We start from the raw sequence: 17,378 nt of genomic DNA on the forward strand, positions 1-17,378 counted from the left end.
CCCGAGGGCTTGCTTTATTTCACCACCAGCAGCTGGTCCCTCCTCCGGCCCCAGGAAGGATGGAAAAGTTTGAACAGCACCCCAAGCAGGCCCAGGCCCGTGCCCAGCAGCAGCATCAGCTTCAGCCCCTTGAGGACGGAGTCAGCCTTGCCTTTCCAGGCCTCTTCTACCCCCGGCTGTTGCTGAAGGTCCTCTGTGTTCAGAGATGCCAGAACGTCCAACTTGGACCTGGGGTTGAACCGAGCTGTGAGCTCCTGCTGCAGGAAGCACTCGTAAATGGCCCCCTGGAACACCTGCAGCCGACTGCCGCCGTTGGAGGCGTCCAGGACCGTGTTTACATCCTGGCCGGAGAGCTGGCCCTTCCAGGTCAGGGGGATGCTGTTGGCTTCCCAGGTGATGGGCCTGCAAAGGAGGACAAGGTCAGCTGCAGCGCCCCAGAGAAAAAGGGAGTGCTGACGTCTGAAAGGGGAGGGAGGTGGCTGCACCCTTCCCCCTGGGAACAGCAAACGGAGCACCCCCTCCAAGGACGTGCTGCTGAGCAGTGAGCAGGGGGAGGGCGGGGGCAGGACTGCTGGGTGGCTCCCAGAGCCCGGCCCCTTACTGCAGGGCCCCTGGCCAAATGCCTCTAGCTCTTTCTCTCTCTTCCTCTTTTTATTTTATTTTATTTTACTTTGCTTTTTAGAGTTGCACCTACGGCATATGGAAGTTCCTAGGCTAGGTGAATAGGAGCTGCAGCTGCCAGCCTACACCACAGCCCCAGTGATGCAGGATCTGAGCTGTGTCTTCAACCTGCACCGAAGCTCGTGGCAACGCAGGATCCTGTTCCCACTGATTGGGGCCAGGGATCGAACCTGTGTCCTCATGGATATGAGTCGGGTTCGTAACCCGCTGAGCCACAAGGCAACTCCTGCCTCTAGCTTTTTAAGGCTCTATTTCCTCATCTGAAACCTGGGGTGTCATGACTGCACCGACCTCAGGGGGTCTGGAGGCATTAGCAAACACAGTCCCTAAAGGATGCCTGCCCCCCTTTACCTGCCTGGCCCCCCCTCCTCCGCTCCCACCCACCCCCTCTCCCCCCGCCACACAGACCGCCTACATGCTCCTACATGTTCCATCCACCATGCTGGGCAAGTCCTGCCTCAGGCCTTTGTCCTGGCTGTGCCCTGGTCTTAGAACATTCTCCCTCAGGGCACAGGGCTCACTTATCTCCTTTCAGTCTCAGCTGAACGGCACCTGCTCAGAGACACCTTCCCAGACCCATCCTTTAAGACTTTCACACCCCCCTCACCTCCCATTCCCCTTCCCGGCCTTTATCACCATCTAAAACGCCATGTGTTTTATTCATATACTTGGTTTATCACTCCGTGAGGGCAGGAAATCTTTTTTTAGTTTGTTCTTCCTTGCACCTCAGGTACCTAGAGCAGTGTTTGGCTTATAAATGCTCGGCGAAAAAGCTGGTCAATGGATAAGTGAATCAGGCATGTGCCGTGCCCATCGGGTCTGGGGGACAGAGGGGACTGTCGACAGACAGCATCGACAAGGCCTGTGACCACAAATGCGATAGTGACACCTGTCGGAGTGTGGGACCCTGTGTCAGACGCTGTCGGAAGTGTCTTTACGGGTTTGGCGCCCTCCGAGATCACAATGACCCCCCAAGGCTGGGGCCAGCGAGACCTCTACGCAGAGCTGGATGGTGTCCTCCTCGAATTCACGTCTTAACCTGAACCTCAGAGCCGAGGGCGACCTTATTTGGGGAAAGGATGGTTGCAGAGGGACTTAGTTAAGTTAGACCAGAGTCAGGTGTGCCCTAAATCCAAAGTGATCTGTATCCTCCTGAGAAAAGAAGAGACAGAGACCCAGACACGTGGGAGAGCAGCAGGTGGTGACAGAGGCAGAGGCTGGAGGAGTAGGTGCCATCGTGGCTCAGCGGTAACAAACCTGACCAGGATCCATGAAGACGCGGGATTGATCCCTGGCCTCGCTGAGTGAGTTAAGGATCTGGCGTTGCTGTGAGCTGTGGTGTAGGTCGCAGATGTGGCTGGGATCTGGCATGGCTCTGGCTGTGGTGCAGGCCAGCAGCTGCAGCTCCGATTCAACCCCTAGCCTGGGAACGTCCATATGCCGCAGGTGGGATCCTGAAAAGGGACATAAATCAATGAATGAATTAATTTTTTTAAAAAAGTCAAGGCAGGCTAAGGATTGCTGGCCACCAGCAGCAGCTAGAAAGAGGCGAGGAAGCACGCTACCCAGGGTCTCAGAGGGTACATGACACTTTAATCAGACTCTGGCTTCCAGAACTGTAGGAGAAGAAAATTCTGTTGTTTTAAGCCACCAGTTTGCGGTACTTTGCTACGGCAGCCATAGGCAACGAACACGACCCATGTACTTGGATAGGGAAACCGAGGCCCAGAGAGAAGCCACAGGCTCCAAGTCACGCAACAGGAAAGTGGCAGAGCTGGAACTGGAACCCAGGCCTGGCTGAATCCAGAGTCCCAGTCAGACACCTTACATGAAATGTCACTCCCCTCGGCTCCCGAGAGACACGGCAATTCTGGAAGCCTTGCTGTCCTCTCTTTTTATCTCAGGTTCCCTGAAATGGGCAGTTGGGTTCTCCCTGTCTGGCTAAGGACACGGAGTGTGGGTGTCCCTGTCTAGATGGGAGGCTCATTCAGGGGTTTCTGAATTGCGGGCCGTTTGAAAGAGTGGCTCTTGTACATAAAGGAGGAGGAAGAAAGGAGGAAGGGAGACAGACAGAGAGGAGAAGAGAAGCGCCAGCTTCTGCTACAAGGAAAAGAAAACCAGATGGGCCCAGAGCGCCCAAGAGGCTGCTCAGGCTCCCTGATGGCAAGAGAGGGCCCCAGCTGGCAAGGGGGGAAGGAGGGCCAGGCGGGCCCATGGCCAAGGATGTGAGATGTAGGGTCTACGCTGCCACCTGCTGCCACGGATTCCTGCCACAGCACCGCTCTGAACAGCAGTTCCCCTCCCTGGAGTTTACAGCTCCTGGGAGCAGGAAGAGGGATGGAAGAGGATGTGACTTATCTTATTTCATTTTGGTTTTTGACTTTTTAGGGCCACACCTATGGCACATTCAAGCCCGGGCTAGGGGTTGAATCCAAGCTGCATCTGCGACCTACGCCGCAGCTTGTGGCAATGGCAGACCCTTAACCCACTGAGCAGGGCCAGGGATAAAACCCACCTCCTTATGGATACTAGTCGGGTTCATTACCACTGAGCCACGGTGGGAACTCCCGAGGATGTGGTTTAAAAAGAGCGTTTTCCCAAGGACCAGCCCGTGGTGAGCTCGCAGCACTGCGAGTGGTTGTCGTTCTGATTACAGGTGGGCTGGGGGATAAACGAGGGGAGAAGGAGATTTCCCAGGGAGTTCAGGCTGGAAGATAAGAACATGAAGCTGAGCTCCAGGAGGGGGTGGGCAGGTCTTGATGGGCACCCTTGGGGCACATCCTCCCCTCCCTCAGCTTGCTGACTTTCCCCGATGAGTCAGAGGCTTCAGAATCTCCCAGCTTCTCCGGGCTGCCCCCCGAACACACTCTCATCACTCGCCTGGGCTTCTGTCATCCCAGCCCCAGCCACCACCCTGGGCTGTCTCCCCACTTGGCTGGGGGCTTTCTAAGGGCCAGGCCCGCAGCTGTCTGATGGCCACCGTGTCCACCGTACCAAGGCTGGGCACAGCATCCACCAGGCCCTCCCTGAATGCCAGCTGTCCTGGTTCTACCTGTGTTTGACTCTGGGCACCAGGAGATTCTTGCCAAAGGAGCATCCAAAGAAGTCAGTGGAGAGAGCCTGGGGGGGCCGATCCACGCAGAACTCCTCCCTCTCCGCACAGATTAACCACAAAGACTCCCACAAAGATGGGTGGCGCCGGGCTGGGGGCCAAGGGCAGGGCTTGGTACCTGCTTCCATCACCTGTAGATGGATCCTAAGGGGCAGGTGAGCCAAGCAGATTCTGAATTCTCACTGAGCTCGAAGTCGTCAAAAGTGACATGTTCCTCACTTAATGATGTACACGGGACGTGGCAGGTTTCCACCTGCATCTCAGGCCGCATGCGGTGGGACCACAGCTTCATATCTCCCAGGTAGAGCCAGCAGGGCATGGGTTTTTCCAGGGACTCCTCGATGTAGCAGAACCCCAGGCGTTTGCGCTCACCTGGCTTCCCACAGCGGTTACAGTCCTGCCAGGGCTCCCAGTGGGTGAAGACGAGCTCCTTGCCACCTAGACTCAGGGTCTCATTCTGCAGGGGCTTTTGGCCCAGGTCTTTGTGTGTGATATGCATGGTCTCGACATCCTGGAAGTCGATATCGTACTGCACCACCTTCCGGCCCTCCTGGTCCCGGCAGCTGTAGAAGCCGGTCTGCGAGGACAATGGGTTTCTGATGAGAAGGCTGCCATCAGGCATTGTTTCCATGTTGGACGTGCTGGCGGGGTTGTACACCCAGATGGCCTTGTTTTGCAGGAAGATGAAGTGCCACTGTGCCCCAGAGGTATTGCAGTGCAGCATGATGTCATTGTTTGAGAGAAGGGCCCGTTGGCAATGCCGGCGACTGGGACAGCTGACGGAAAAGTAGGACCCTTGCACTGGGACAGCGAGGCTGAGCAGCAGCCACAGGGAGGTCAGCATGGTGGACTGGGACTTTGGCAATGGGCTGGGCACTGCCCTGGACTTTGTGAGGTCGCCCATGAAACTCTGGCCTCAGCCCTGGGCAGCTTGTAATTCACCCCAGGGGGTGTGAGGTCACAATTCCCACATTTGTTCTGTGACAAGTGAACAATCCTATTTCGTTTCTATTCTACACCCCCCACTCTGCTGAGGTAGGAGAAAACTTAAACGGTCTCTTCAGGATTTTCTCTACCACTCCCTGGCTTTGGCATTAAAATATTCAACACACTTTTTTCTGGACACCTACTATATTCTGGGCACACCTCTTAGTGCTGGGGATGGAGAGGTGAATACATCTTCTTTGCTTCCATTCTGACCTCCTGTTCCCTCCCCACCTGCTCCAGCCAGGCTGGCCTCCCTACTGGCCCCTGAACATAGCAGGCAAGCCAAGAGTTCCTGCCCCAGGACCTTTGCACATTCTGGTCTTCCCATAGATATCTGTATGACTCAATTCATTTTAAACAAATGAATATTTTTCTCAATGGCTCCTTTCCCACAACCGTTTCCTAAACTCCTCCTCAGTTCTCAAAAATAATTATTGTCAAAAAAAAAAATTATGGTCCAGCTTGACCTGCCATTGTTCACCCCTTCCAAAAATGTTGCCTGAATTCCTACTATGTGCTGGCCGTTATTCTAATCAAAGCAGTGAACGGGTTAAACGAAACCTCTGGCCTCCTTAAACTTACCTTCTCGTGGAAGAGACAGATAATAAATATATAATACATAACATCAGATATCCTAAATTCTCGTCATTCATGGAGAAATGTTCTATAAAGTCACTGACTTAAAAAATAGTGAAAACTTGGTCCTGGGAGAAATACAAGCTTTGAGTTCTATAAGACTTTGGCCTAGCGTTTTTGTCAGCTGATCAACACTTAACCTTGTTTTATGCATGTTTTGGGTTTTTTTTTGGTGTTGTCTGTTTGCTTGCTTGCTTTTCAGGCCTGCACCCGTGGCATACGCAAGTTCCCAGGCTAGGGGTCCAATCGGAGCTACGGCTGCAGCAACGCCAGATCCGAGCCTTGTCTGCGACCTACACTGTAGCATATGGAAATGCCGGATCCTTAACCCACTGAACAGGGCCAGGGATTGAACCCACATCTTCATGGATACTCGTCGAATTTGTTACCGATGAGCCAGATGGGAACTCCTACGTATGTTTTTGTTGAAAGACACTTAAGATACATTGCTGATTCATCAACACTGAAGTTGTCGCCAACAGTATTGCTAATTCATTTCTGAACAAAGCTAATAAGCATTGCCTTCTCTTTGTAAGGCACACCACAGCCTTCCTGCACTTGGGAACCCTTCAGTTCCATGCTTGGGAGCCACTGTAAACAGCAAAATCACCAGTAGAAAGTGCAAAAAGCCAAAACCAAAACCAAAAATGTGGCATTAAATAGACCGTGAAAAGGATACTCGCTAACAGGGTATGGGAACCGAGACAAGAAGGCAGAGTGTCACCTTGTTTGACCTCAACTAAGGAATGTGCATTATGAGGTGACTCTATTTTCTCACCACTCTGCGCATGTCTGCAAATGACTGTGGAAACACTGTGGGTGTTGACTTGGGGGTTCCAAATACATTTTAGCGAGTCGGTGAATTCGCAAGTGTGGTTTCTTTTCTTTGCTTTTTTTTTCCAAAGCACCTGCCATGGAGTCGGCCATTATTTCATTTATTTTTTATTTTTTATAATGATTTTTATTTTTTCCGTGATAGATGGTTTACAGTGTTCTGTCAATTTTCTACTGCCCAGCGAGGCAACCCAGTCACACATACATGAATACATTCTTTTTTCGCACATTATCCTGCCCCATCATAAGTGATCGGACATAGTGCCCAGTGCTACACAGCAGGGTCCATGGATGTGGTTTCTTGAGTGATGAGGATAATAACTGCTAAAGCAGAAAATAAAGCAGGGAAAAGGGGATGGAATGTGAGAGGCTGGTGTGTAGGGCGAGCTATTTTGAGAGAGAGGAGTCTGAGCACCCTCTGCGTTTCACAAACACCCAGATGAGGTGAGATAAAGAGCCATAAGGAGGTTTTAAAGGAAGGATATGTCCAGGAGAGGCCTGGACCCTGACACGGCTGCCGGATTAGTATAAGCAGAGTTGTGATAAGCAGTGAGATCCTGCTGTGTAGCACCGGGAACGGGGTCTAGTCACGCACGAGTATAATAATATGAGAAAAAAGGATGTATACATGTATGTGTGACTGAGTCGCCTTACTGCACAGTAGAAAATTGACAGAACACTGTAAACCAGCTATCATGGGAAAAACAAAAATCATTTAAAAAAAAAAAAAAGTTGTGGAGGCCAGATGACTAAGGAGGAACAGACTCGAGGGAGAGTCCTGAGTGGGTGGGATCAGAGGTTCCTCTAGGTTTTTGCTAAGACAGCCTGCCTCCCTCTACCTGGCTCCTAATGGCTGGGAGCATGTTTTGTCATGCTCCTGCCCCATGTGGGGACCTCTCCAGGCTGTATGTGGCATAAGCGACTTGCTTAGACTCTGAAACTGTTTCCTCTATGGTGTCTTGCTGCTGGGTATCTGGACCCTCCGGGGAAAGGGTCCCTTCTGCTCATAGATTGATGCAACCACCGAGCGTCTCTGACGGCTCCCCGAACTTTATAAAGATTCTCGGAGACACATCCCACCCCCATCCGATCTCCCTCTCTCTGTCTCTCTCTTCAGCCCAGAGAACCTTGTCTAAACAGGTAAACAGAGGGCTATGAGGACACTGTGAGAAATTCTCACTTTATCTAGGTGAGACATCACACTGGCTGGATCCAGCCTGAAGAAATGTATTAATTGGCCTCCCTAGGGTGTTTTTTAGAATATTTAAATCAGTGAGACCAACATGTAAAGAGATTTCATATAAGACTCCAGATTCCATGCTATTCTTGAAATAATCCGTGTGTGATTTCTGCTTCTTGCTACAGTTGAGTAACATATCAGAATACCCTCTTGCTAAGAACAAGGGTGACCTTTAAGATAATTATGATTAGTATGTCTAAGGGATGACAAGATGAGAAAATATGAATGTATATAGAAGAATCAAATGGAAATACTAGAAGTAAGAAATAAAATTTGTGAAATTAAGAATTCACCAGGCAGGATAACTACTTTTTTTGCGGGGGCGGGGGGGGGGCATCCCTGAAGCATCGAAAAGTTCCCAGGCCAGGGACTGAACCTGAACCACCGCAGCGACCTAAGCCATTGCAGTGACAAAAAGATACACCACTTTCAAAGCAACAATAACACTCTACCTTGACTTTTAAAAAGAAATAACAGAACTTTTCAGAAGCTTTTCAGAAGACTGGCAGCTTCAAAGCACTAAGAGAAAATGACCACCAATCTAAAATTCTACATATAGAATCTTATGCCAGAATGAAATTTCCTTCAAAGATGGAGGCAAAAAAATAAAGATGCTTTCAGAAGAAAACAGAGAATTCACCACAGCAGAACACACTAAAGGTTATACAAAAGAGAATTCTCCAGACAGCAGGAAAATGAGTCCCCACCAAAGCAAGGTAGTACAGGAATGAAAAGCACCAGAAGAATAAATATGTGTTTAAAACTAAATTAATATTGAAAGTGTTTTAAAATGTCATAGGGTTTAAAATATATGTAAAATAAAAATACCTGATAATAGGAGTACAACAAACAGAAGAGGAATAAATGGAGCTAAAGAGTCTTTAAGTTCTCTGCATTGTCTAGGAAATGGTACACGTACAATTTTATATTACATTCAATGAGTGATGGTTAATGTAATTTATAGGACAAATAATAAAAGAATAATAAAGGAATACATATCTAATAAACTAAGAGAGGAAAAATGGACTAATAATTTTAAAAAGGACTTAGTGACTCCAAAAGCAAGAAAAGACAAAAGCACTAGAGACAGAACAAGTAAAACAACAAATAGGAAGATGGTACATTTAAACCCAACCGTGTCAATAATTACATTAAACACTCCAAATAAAGACAAAGATTTTCAGTCGTAATATCAAAACAAAAATATATACTGCTTAAAAGAAATTCACCTTAAATACAAGAATATAGAAAAGTTGAAAATAAAAACATGGGGAGGAGTTCCCGTTGTGGCACAGTGGTTAACGAATTCGACTAGGAACCATGAGGTTGAGGGTTCGATCCCTGGCCTTGCTCAGTGGGTTAAGGATCTGGCATTGCCATGAGCTGTGGTGTAGGTCGCAGATGAGGCTCGGATCCTGCGTTGCTGTGGCTCTGGCATAGCCTGGTGGCTAGCTCTGTTCCTAGCCGCGGGAACAGCCCAAGAAATGGCAAAAAGACCAAAAAAAAAGAAAAAAAAAAAAAAAAAAAAGCACGGGGAAATATCAGGCAAACATTTAAGGAAAATTGATACAGTAGTTATAACAACAAAAAGTAGATATAAGGACCAAAACATTAACAGAGATTTACAAGAGACCTTTTATAAACTGCCAACGGGAAGACATAAAGACCCTAAGTTCGTTTAGGCCTCAAAGTAGATGAAGCAAAACCCGAGAGTATGAAATGTTGAAACAGACAAATCCACAATAAGACATGCAAACAAAAATTTAGTAGAAAGGTGGAAGAATTGAACCCGATGATACGAACTTGACCTAATTCATCTAACATGGAACACGGCACTCACCTCTGGTATCAAGGTGATTCAGATGCATTAAAGATTCAGATTCATCTTTTTTATTTCTGTAAAGATTCTGAAGGCTTTAGGCCATTTCTTTTGATACCAAAACCTGATAAGGACATTACAACAAAGGACAACATCAGGCCACTTCTTCATGAATGTGAACACAATATCCTAAATGAGACATTAGCAAACCACCTCCAATGATAAATAAAAAGGATAAACAACGTGACCAAATTGGGTTTATCCCAAAAAGGCAGGATTAGCTTTACATTTGAACACCAGTCAATGTAATTTACCACATTAACAGAATAATGGAGAAAAACCATATTATCATCTCAGCAGAGGCAGGAAAATCATTTGATAAAACTCAACACTCATTCATGGCTCAAAACTCTTGGCAAAATAGGAATAAAAAAGAATCTTAATATGATGAAGTTCTATTAAAAACCAAGGGCAGAATTATATTCAATAGTGAAATATTAAGAATAACATAAGCACGAGGTCATACCAAATATATTTTATATACAATAAACGACCAGAAAATGAAAAATTTTTTTTCTGTCTTATTGTCTTTTGGGGCCAAACCAGCTGCACATGGAGGTTCCCAGGCTAGGGGTCTGATTGAAGCTACAGCTGCCGGCCTGCACCACAGCCACAGCAACGCCAGATCCGAGCTGCATCTGTGACCTACATCACAGCTCACAGTAACGTCAGATCCTTGACCCGCTGAGCAAGGCCAGGGATCAAACCCTCAACCTCATGGCTCCAAGTCGGATTTGTTTCTGCTTTACCACAACGGGAACTCCCATTTTTTTTTTTTTTTTAACAAGGGGCCAAGAATAACGAAGATAATTTTGAAGAACAGATATCATGACTTAATATAAAGGTATAATAATTAAGATATCCTAGCACTGGTTCAAGGATTGATGGACGAATTGTATCAGTCAGAGTCCAGTGAAGAGATAGAAACCACACTAACGTCGGAGTTCCCGTCGTGGCTCTGTGGTTAATGAACCTGACTGGTATCCATGAGGATGCGGGTTTGATCCCTGGCCTTGCTCAGTGGGTTAAGGATCCGGCGTTGCTGTGAGCTATGGTGTAGGTCACAGAGGCGGCTTGGATCCCATGTTGATGTGACTGTGGCGTAGGCCAGCAGCTGTAGCTCCTATTGGACCTCTAGCCTGGGAACCTCCATATGCCATGAGTGTGGCACTAAAAAGACAAAAATAGAGAGAGAGAGAAAGGAAGGAAGGAAGGAAGGAAGAAAAAGAAAGAAAGAAAAAGAAAGAAAGAAAGAAAGAAACAAACAAACAAACCGCACTAGTGTCTGTGTGGGCGTGAGCATGGGCCTGAATGTCCCATTTTATATTTGGTCTACCCCTGAATATCAGAAGCCTATGAAGGCAGGGACTAGGTCTTTGTTGGTCACTGGTATGTCCCCAGCATCACCTGCCCAGGGCAGCAGGGAATTCTTGCTGAATAAACACCTGAACAAGCCAGTGAAAGGACCCCCTTCCTGCACAGATTGACCTTGAAGGCTTCTGAGCCAGGAGGTAGACCCTGCTTTTCTATTGGCAGGTAACCCCCTGGCCGGAGGGGGCAAAGGAAACAAAGCCTGGGTGAGGGTCAAAGGCAGGGCTGATGTCCTGATCCAGTCACCTGTAGATGGAGGCCAAGGGGCAGGTGAGCCACATGCTGTTGGTCAACTTGCCCAACTGGGAAATGTCAAAGGTGAGGTAGGGCTGGTTGAGTTCCTTGATGTGGTTGCAGCGTGTCAGGCAGGCTTCCACCTGCATCTCAGGCCGCAGGCGGCTATTATGCACCTTCTCTGTTCGCAGATAGAGGCTGCAGGGCATGGGTTTTTCCAGGGACTCCTCGATGTAGCAGAACCCCAGGCGTTTGCGCTCACCTGGCTCCCCACAGAGGTTGCAGTCCTGCCAGGGCTCCCAGTGGGTGAAGATGAGCTCCTTGCCACCTAGACCCAGGGTCTCATTCTGCAAGGGCTTCTGGCCCAGGTCTTTGTGCGTAATGTGGAGGGTGGTGACATCTTGGAAATCAATCTCATATTCCACCACAAGGGCTTTGTCATTGTCCTGGCAGTGATAGAGGCCTGTCTGGGAGGGCTGAGGGTTGGTCAACTGGAGGCTGCCCCCAGGCAGTTTCCGTATGTTGGGCATCGAGGACAGCAACAAAGGCTCCTCCCCCAGGAGGGAGGAGAAGTACCAGTGGGCCTTGAGATGGTCACACTGCAAGACGACATCGTTGCCTGAGAGGAGGGCCTGCTGACAGAGACTCTTGTAGGCACAGCTAATTAATACCTGGGCCCACGAAGCGCGGATGGAAAGGCTAAGCAGCCACAGCATGGCCAGCATGGTAGCCTGGGACTACGGAAGGAAGCGGGGAACCCAGGCATTGTGAAGTCACCCACAGAACTCAGGCATCAGGCCTGGGCAGTGGATTGGACCTCGAGCCACTGCATTTCCAGGAATCCACTTCAGCTCATGTCATCAAATAGCTTAGTGGCGGTCATGGGGTGGAAAACTCAAATGTCCATAAAAGCTGGGCAGAGGCATGATACGTGAAGCTATGTCAGAACAAGTGAACTAAAAACTCAAATTATCTGCTCTCCAGACACCCATTGTACAGTGATGGAACGGGACAAAGCAGCTTCATACCAATGCGAAAGTTGGAAAGGGGAAGAGGGGTAGACCCACAGAAAACACTGGTCTCTACCATTTCTCAAATCCAGCGAAAAGCTACTGCAAGGGCTTCTGATCTTGTAGACCGGGGGGGGGGGGACCTCCTTAATGCACACCAAACCAGCTCCTTGAAGGAGGGGAGCTTCCCAACCCTTTGCTCCCTGTGGCTTATGTCCTTGCTCTCCAGGGAAATATCTCCTTTTCACTGTCCTCCTTGGCTACAGCGGAGGTGGCATTGGAAGAGGCATGCCCTCCTTGGCACATGTGCAGTTTTCTCAGCCTGCTTTCTGCCTCTGTGGGACCTAAGGGTTCTTATCAGCCTCCAGTCAACTCCATGTGCAGAAAAACCTCATCCACGGTTCTGTTCATGATGTTCCTTATAATTCCCTCTTTCTCGCTTTCTCTCTCTGTCATTGCAGGCACCTTAAACTCTATCAGGCATCCATGGAAAACCATATTCTGAGCCATTTGTCTACCTGGGATCTTAAGGGTTTCCTGGGAGTATCTTAATTCATTCAGAGATCTTAACAATGGTTAATAATGATTTAATTAGTGTTATATCTTAATCTTATCCCCTTTTTTTTGTCTTTTTAGGGCCACCCCCATGGCATATGGAGGTTCCCAGGCTAGGGGTTGAATGGGAGCTATAGCCGCTGGCCTACACCATAGCCACAGCAACACCAGATCCGAGCTGCATCTGTGACCCAGACCACAGCTCACGGCAATGCCAGATTCTTAACCCACTGAGTGGAGGCCAGGGATCGAACCTGTGTCCTCATGGATGCTAGTTGGGTTCACGATGGGAGCTCCTTAATCTTATCCTTGATGAAAGCTGAGTTCTGATTAGACTTTGCCTCTCAAAGATCCTTCCAATTGGGGGCCAGCTTTGGCCAACATTCATTTCTAATGTTGTGTGTTCCAACTCCTTCCCCTAAAGCTGAGAGTTCAAAGAGTATAATATCCCCCTCCCAATAGTACTCCCCAAATACTTTGGCAATAATCTCTATCCTTCTGATTTTTTTTTTGTTTGCTTTTTTAGGGCCGCATTCCTGGCATATGGAGGTTCCCAGGCTAGGGGCTGAATCGGAGCTGTAGCTGCCAGCCTATGCCACATCCACAGCCACAGCAATGCGGGATCCAAGCCGTGTCTGCGACCTACACTACAGCTCATGGCAACACCGGATCCTTAACCCAGTAAGCAAGGCCAGGGATCGAACCCGAAACCTCATGGTTCCTAGTCGGATTCGTTTCCGCTGAGCCATGACAGGAATTCCCATCCTTCTGATTTCAAATGGTATTTCTTGTTATCTGTGCTTTCTGTCTAAGCCAATGCCATGTGTTTTTATTTTTTATTTATGACAGAAGCACCCCGTTCCTGATACTATTCTGTATCACTCAAGATAGGCTATTTGCTATTATAATAAACTTCACCCAAATCTCAATGACTCAAGTTTCCTTCTCACTCATGCTCCATGTCCTTCGTGGGTTGGACACGGATCACTCAGGGATCCAGTGTGATTAAGCAACTGCCCTTTTGAACATTTCCAGTTTTATGCTAGAGGAGGAAGAAACAGAGCTTTTGGAGTTCCCCAGTGGCACAGTGGGTTAAGGATCCAGTGTTGTCACTGCTGTGGGGCATAGGTTGGATCCCTAGTCCAGGAACATTCGGATGCTACATGCACAGCCAAAAATAAAAAAGAAAGAGCGAGCTCTGTAGTCAGTCATGTCTACAAATAAATGCTCTGGCCTTAAATGTCACTTGCTCATAAACCGTTGGCCAGAAAGGGTTCCATGGCACCACTAATCCAACAAAGGCAATGGAATTCTACCATGTCCAGGAAACATTTTGCAAATGGCAGTCAATAATGCTTACCACAGCCACCGTCTATGCCGAGGCGTGTTCTTTTATACCCTAAACCTAAAACCATTCCCCAGGGAATTCCCCGTGTGGCTCAGTGGTAATGAAACCGAGCCACGAGGACACAGGTTGGATCCCTGGCCTCATTCAGTGGGTTACAGGATCCCTTGTTGCCACGAACTGTGGTGTAGGTGGCAGCACGGATCTGGCGTGGCTGTGGCTGTGGCTTAGGGCAGCAGCTACATTTCCGATTCCACACCTATTCTCGGAACCTCCACATGCCCTGGGTGTGGCCCCCAAAAGACAAACAAACAAAAACAAAACCATCCCCCAAGTCCTCCCATCAGATCTCCCTTAAAGTTCCATTGTCCAGAATTAGGTCCCACATGCAGATCCAAGCCAACCTCTGAAAGAAAAGAAAATTCCCCTAATTGATTTAAGCCAGTCAGAATTTGGTCTCTAGGATTAGGGAAGTATAACCTTCTCTGACCACAGAAGTTATTGCAGCTCCCCTGCCCCCAAATCGGGGCTTTGTATGCAGGAAAGATATAGAAGAAAATGCTTATTTGGTGCAACTAACCATGTTTGCCACAGCATCCAGGGATGGGAAATATCAGTTGTACCAGGATGGCAGTGGGCACTACGCCCGCTACCTGACCTTAGTTGCTGAGGCTTTTGCTACGCTTCACTTCCCCCATTTGTAAAATGAGACATTAGAGCTTTCCATCGCAAACTCTGTTATAAAGCAGTCAAGAGATTTTCTTTTTCTTTGTTTTGGGGGGGTGGGGGCCACACCTGCGGCATATGGAAGTTCCCAGGCTAGGGATCGAATTAGAGCTATAGCCACTAGCCCACACCACAGCCCCAACAACCGCTGGATCCAAGCTGCATCTGCAACCTATGCACAGCTCACGGCAATACCAGATCTTTTAAAACACTGAGCGAGGCCAGGGATCCAACCCTCCTTCTCACGGATGCTAGTCGGGTTCATTACTGCTGAGCCATGAAGGGAACTCCCACGTTTCATTTCTTGATCCACCTTTTATTAGACCTGCTTTTATTAGAGCAATCCATGCCCAGCAACTTCACTGTCTTGTGCCTGGCACATTCATTTATTCTGTAAATAATTATTGCTTACTCACTTTCTACCAGGCCCTAAGGATCCAGGTTAAGTCCCTGATCTCCTGGAGCTTACATTCTAGTGGGGGATGCATTAATAGGGATAAGTCAGGTTATGCTGTATAACAGAAGAATTCTGGGATCTCAGAGTTCCCTTTGTGGCTCAGCAGTTAACGAACCCAAATAGGATCCGTGAGGATGCATGTTCCATCTCTGGCCTCGCTCAGTGGGTTAAGGATCTGGTGTTGCCGTGAGCTGTGGTGTAGGTCACAGACGTGACTCAGATCCCACATGGCTGTGGCGGAGGCCAGCAGCTGTAGCTCCTATCTGGCTGGGAACTTCCATGTGCGGCGGGTGCAGCCCTAAAAAGCAAAAAAAAAAAAAAAAAAAAAAAATTCTGGGATCTCTGCTTACATGAAGTACCCAGAATAGGCAATTTGATAAAGAAAGTAGAACAGAGGTTTCCAGGGGCTGAAGGCAGAGCGAAGTAATTGTTAAATTGGTACAGCGTTTACCTCGGGGATGATGAAAGAGATTATAAACAGTAATGATGAGTACACAACAATGCGAACGTCATTAATGCTACGGAATCGTACCGTTACAAATGCTAAAATGATTACAATTATGGTACATATTGTTTACCACAATAAAAGACCAAAGAGAAGTGAGGGAGGGATGCAACCCGATTGAAGTTTTATACAAAGTGGTCAGGGAAGGTGTCACCGCAAAGGCGATCCTTTAAGAAAAGCTCTAAAGGAGGTGGAGGCGACCCCCGCGGCAATGGTGGGGGCAACGGGCCTGAAGTGGGAGGGTAGGAGGCACATTTTGAAAGCTGAAGAGGCCAATGTGTCTCTAGTTGGGTGAGCTGGCCGGAGAGGGGTGAAGCAGGAAGGAATCAGGCCACTCTATGTCAATTTCTGCTAGGAGGGGGAGACACGGTAAGGTTTTGAGCAGAGGGTCGTGATCCAACTTGGATTTTAACAGGATGTGGTCAAACAAAACATCCCTGGGTACCTAGCCCGCCAGCAAGGAACCAGTTTGCGAGCTCCAAGGAGTCGCTTCAGCAGCTGTGTTCCCCAGGGCGCGCTTCCCCTAGCCACCATCGGGAGGCAGCAGAGCCGCGCCGAGCGCCCCAGGTTCCGGGTGCCATGCCTCGCTCCTGCCCCGCCCTGGGCGCAGGTGGCCCGTCCCTAGGAATCCTTAGGCAGAAACCCGTCCCTAGTCTCGCGCCTCCGCTCGGCCCCTTTAAGAGCCATAGTTTCCGGAGGCCAGGCCTGGGGCGAGGTAAGCCCCGGGGCCAAACCAAGAGTTAAGAATCGGGGGGAGGGTGGCGGAGAAAATTTCCAAAGTAGAATTCCAACTTTCCCTAGGCTGGATTCCCTTCGGACGTCCCTAAAACGGGGGAAGGGAGAGCAGGCTTCCTTTCCGAGAACTTCGCTTGCTCCTTTATATTATCTAAGAGGAAGGCAGTCCGGCAGCGCCTCCGTCCACCTAGAAGAGAGGAACCCCCAGGGCTAGCGGAAAAGGCAGGCGCTAGGAACTAGCCTTTTCCAGCCCAAAGCTCACGCAGACTCGCCCCTCCCCGCAGGGTGGACCTAGGCGGGTCCATCGCCAGCCGAGGAGAGGGGTGTGGGCAGAGAGGGAACAGGTGCGCGGCGGGGCCCGCCTCCCTCAACAGGTGAATCACCCCAATTGAGTCTCGGTTCGCCTGATTCACGCTCCGCTCGGTGTGACCCGAGCAGGAGGGGGCCAGACGGGAACCCTGGTCTGCAGGCGCCCTCCCGGCGGGCTGGTCACTTGGTCCCGACCCTCGGGGGCTGGAGCGCACCTGGGTCAGCCCACTTCCGGGGAGGGAGGTGGAGGAGCCCCTCCTCGCCGCCCACCCCATTAGCCCAGCCCTCGGTTCTCACCCTGTGTACCTGGGTCGATCCATTCCCCAGAGCCATGGGGGGTGGAGTGGCTCGGAGATCCACAGTGGGTCAAGCAAGTTTCTTCTAGAAAGCGGGAGGCGTGCTTTTCGTCCACGGTGTTTCCTTTCGTTAAAATCCTAGAACAGGGTAGTGTAGGCTTGGAATAGGGACAAGAAACGGAAGCGGGAAGGGGAGGAGCAGGCACCCCTCCCAACCTTGGTGCGCGCCGCGCCCCCTACCCTCTCGGTACCTGGAGCGGGAGCGCGGGCGGGACGCGCCCAGACCACAGCGATGGCGCCTTCGGCCCGCCGTCGCGGCGGGGTTTTGGGCTCCCATTCGGCCACCCCGGGCCGGGGTGCGGTCGTCTTCGTGTGGCTTTTCCTCAGCACCTTGTGCACAGGTACGGAGAGCGGGTCCCCTGCTGCCGCGGAACGGCGGGCGGGCGCTATAGAAGGGCGATGGATG

General features: G+C 49.6%; 3 protein-coding genes across 4 annotated transcripts in view; 1 reads left to right on the forward strand and 2 right to left on the reverse strand.

Annotated features, from left to right (window-relative positions):
* FAM187B (family with sequence similarity 187 member B) lies at positions 1-17,254 on the reverse strand. 2 transcript variants are annotated; one of them, XR_002345316.1, is made up of 4 exons: positions 17,164-17,254; positions 16,923-17,050; positions 9,331-9,433; positions 289-402 (listed from the first exon to the last, which is right to left on the reverse strand). XR_002345316.1 is itself a non-coding variant. In XM_003355853.4 (2 exons), the coding sequence occupies exons 1-2, from the start codon at positions 4,695-4,697 to the stop codon at positions 15-17; spliced, it is 1,161 nt and encodes a 386-aa protein (XP_003355901.2). In that variant the 5' UTR covers positions 4,698-5,119; the 3' UTR covers positions 1-14. The 2 variants fall into 2 exon arrangements, 1 of the variants encoding a protein (XP_003355901.2); XM_003355853.4 differs by lacking the exons at positions 9,331-9,433; positions 16,923-17,050; positions 17,164-17,254 and adding an exon at positions 3,925-5,119 and having other exon boundaries at positions 1-402.
* Positions 10,578-12,652, reverse strand: LOC110261277 (protein FAM187B-like). The gene has a single exon (XM_021097222.1). It carries the CDS (start codon positions 11,697-11,699, stop codon positions 10,983-10,985), a length of 717 nt encoding a protein of 238 aa, XP_020952881.1. The 5' UTR covers positions 11,700-12,652; the 3' UTR covers positions 10,578-10,982.
* The window catches only part of LSR (lipolysis stimulated lipoprotein receptor), a 14,288-nt gene continuing 13,791 nt past the window's right edge, over positions 16,882-17,378 (forward strand). Inside the window, 1 exon segment of the mRNA XM_021097147.1 lies at positions 16,882-17,313. Coding sequence (XP_020952806.1) covers positions 17,205-17,313 — 109 coding nt within the window. The 5' untranslated portion in view covers positions 16,882-17,204.

This window comes from Sus scrofa, chromosome 6 (genome assembly GCF_000003025.6).
Source record: "Sus scrofa isolate TJ Tabasco breed Duroc chromosome 6, Sscrofa11.1, whole genome shotgun sequence".
Taxonomy (NCBI): domain Eukaryota; kingdom Metazoa; phylum Chordata; class Mammalia; order Artiodactyla; family Suidae; genus Sus; species Sus scrofa.

Excerpts from the sequence above, each read along its gene's own strand:
- LOC110261277 (XM_021097222.1), bottom strand. The coding sequence starts at position 11,699 with ATGCTGGCCATGCTGTGGCTGCTTAGCCTTTCCATCCGCGCTTCGTGG.
- FAM187B (XM_003355853.4), bottom strand. The coding sequence starts at position 4,697 with ATGGGCGACCTCACAAAGTCCAGGGCAGTGCCCAGCCCATTGCCAAAG. Across the intron at positions 403-3,924 it reads CCCTTAGGATCCATCTACAG|GCCCATCACCTGGGAAGCCA; the intron begins GTGATGGAAGCA and ends CCTCCTTTGCAG.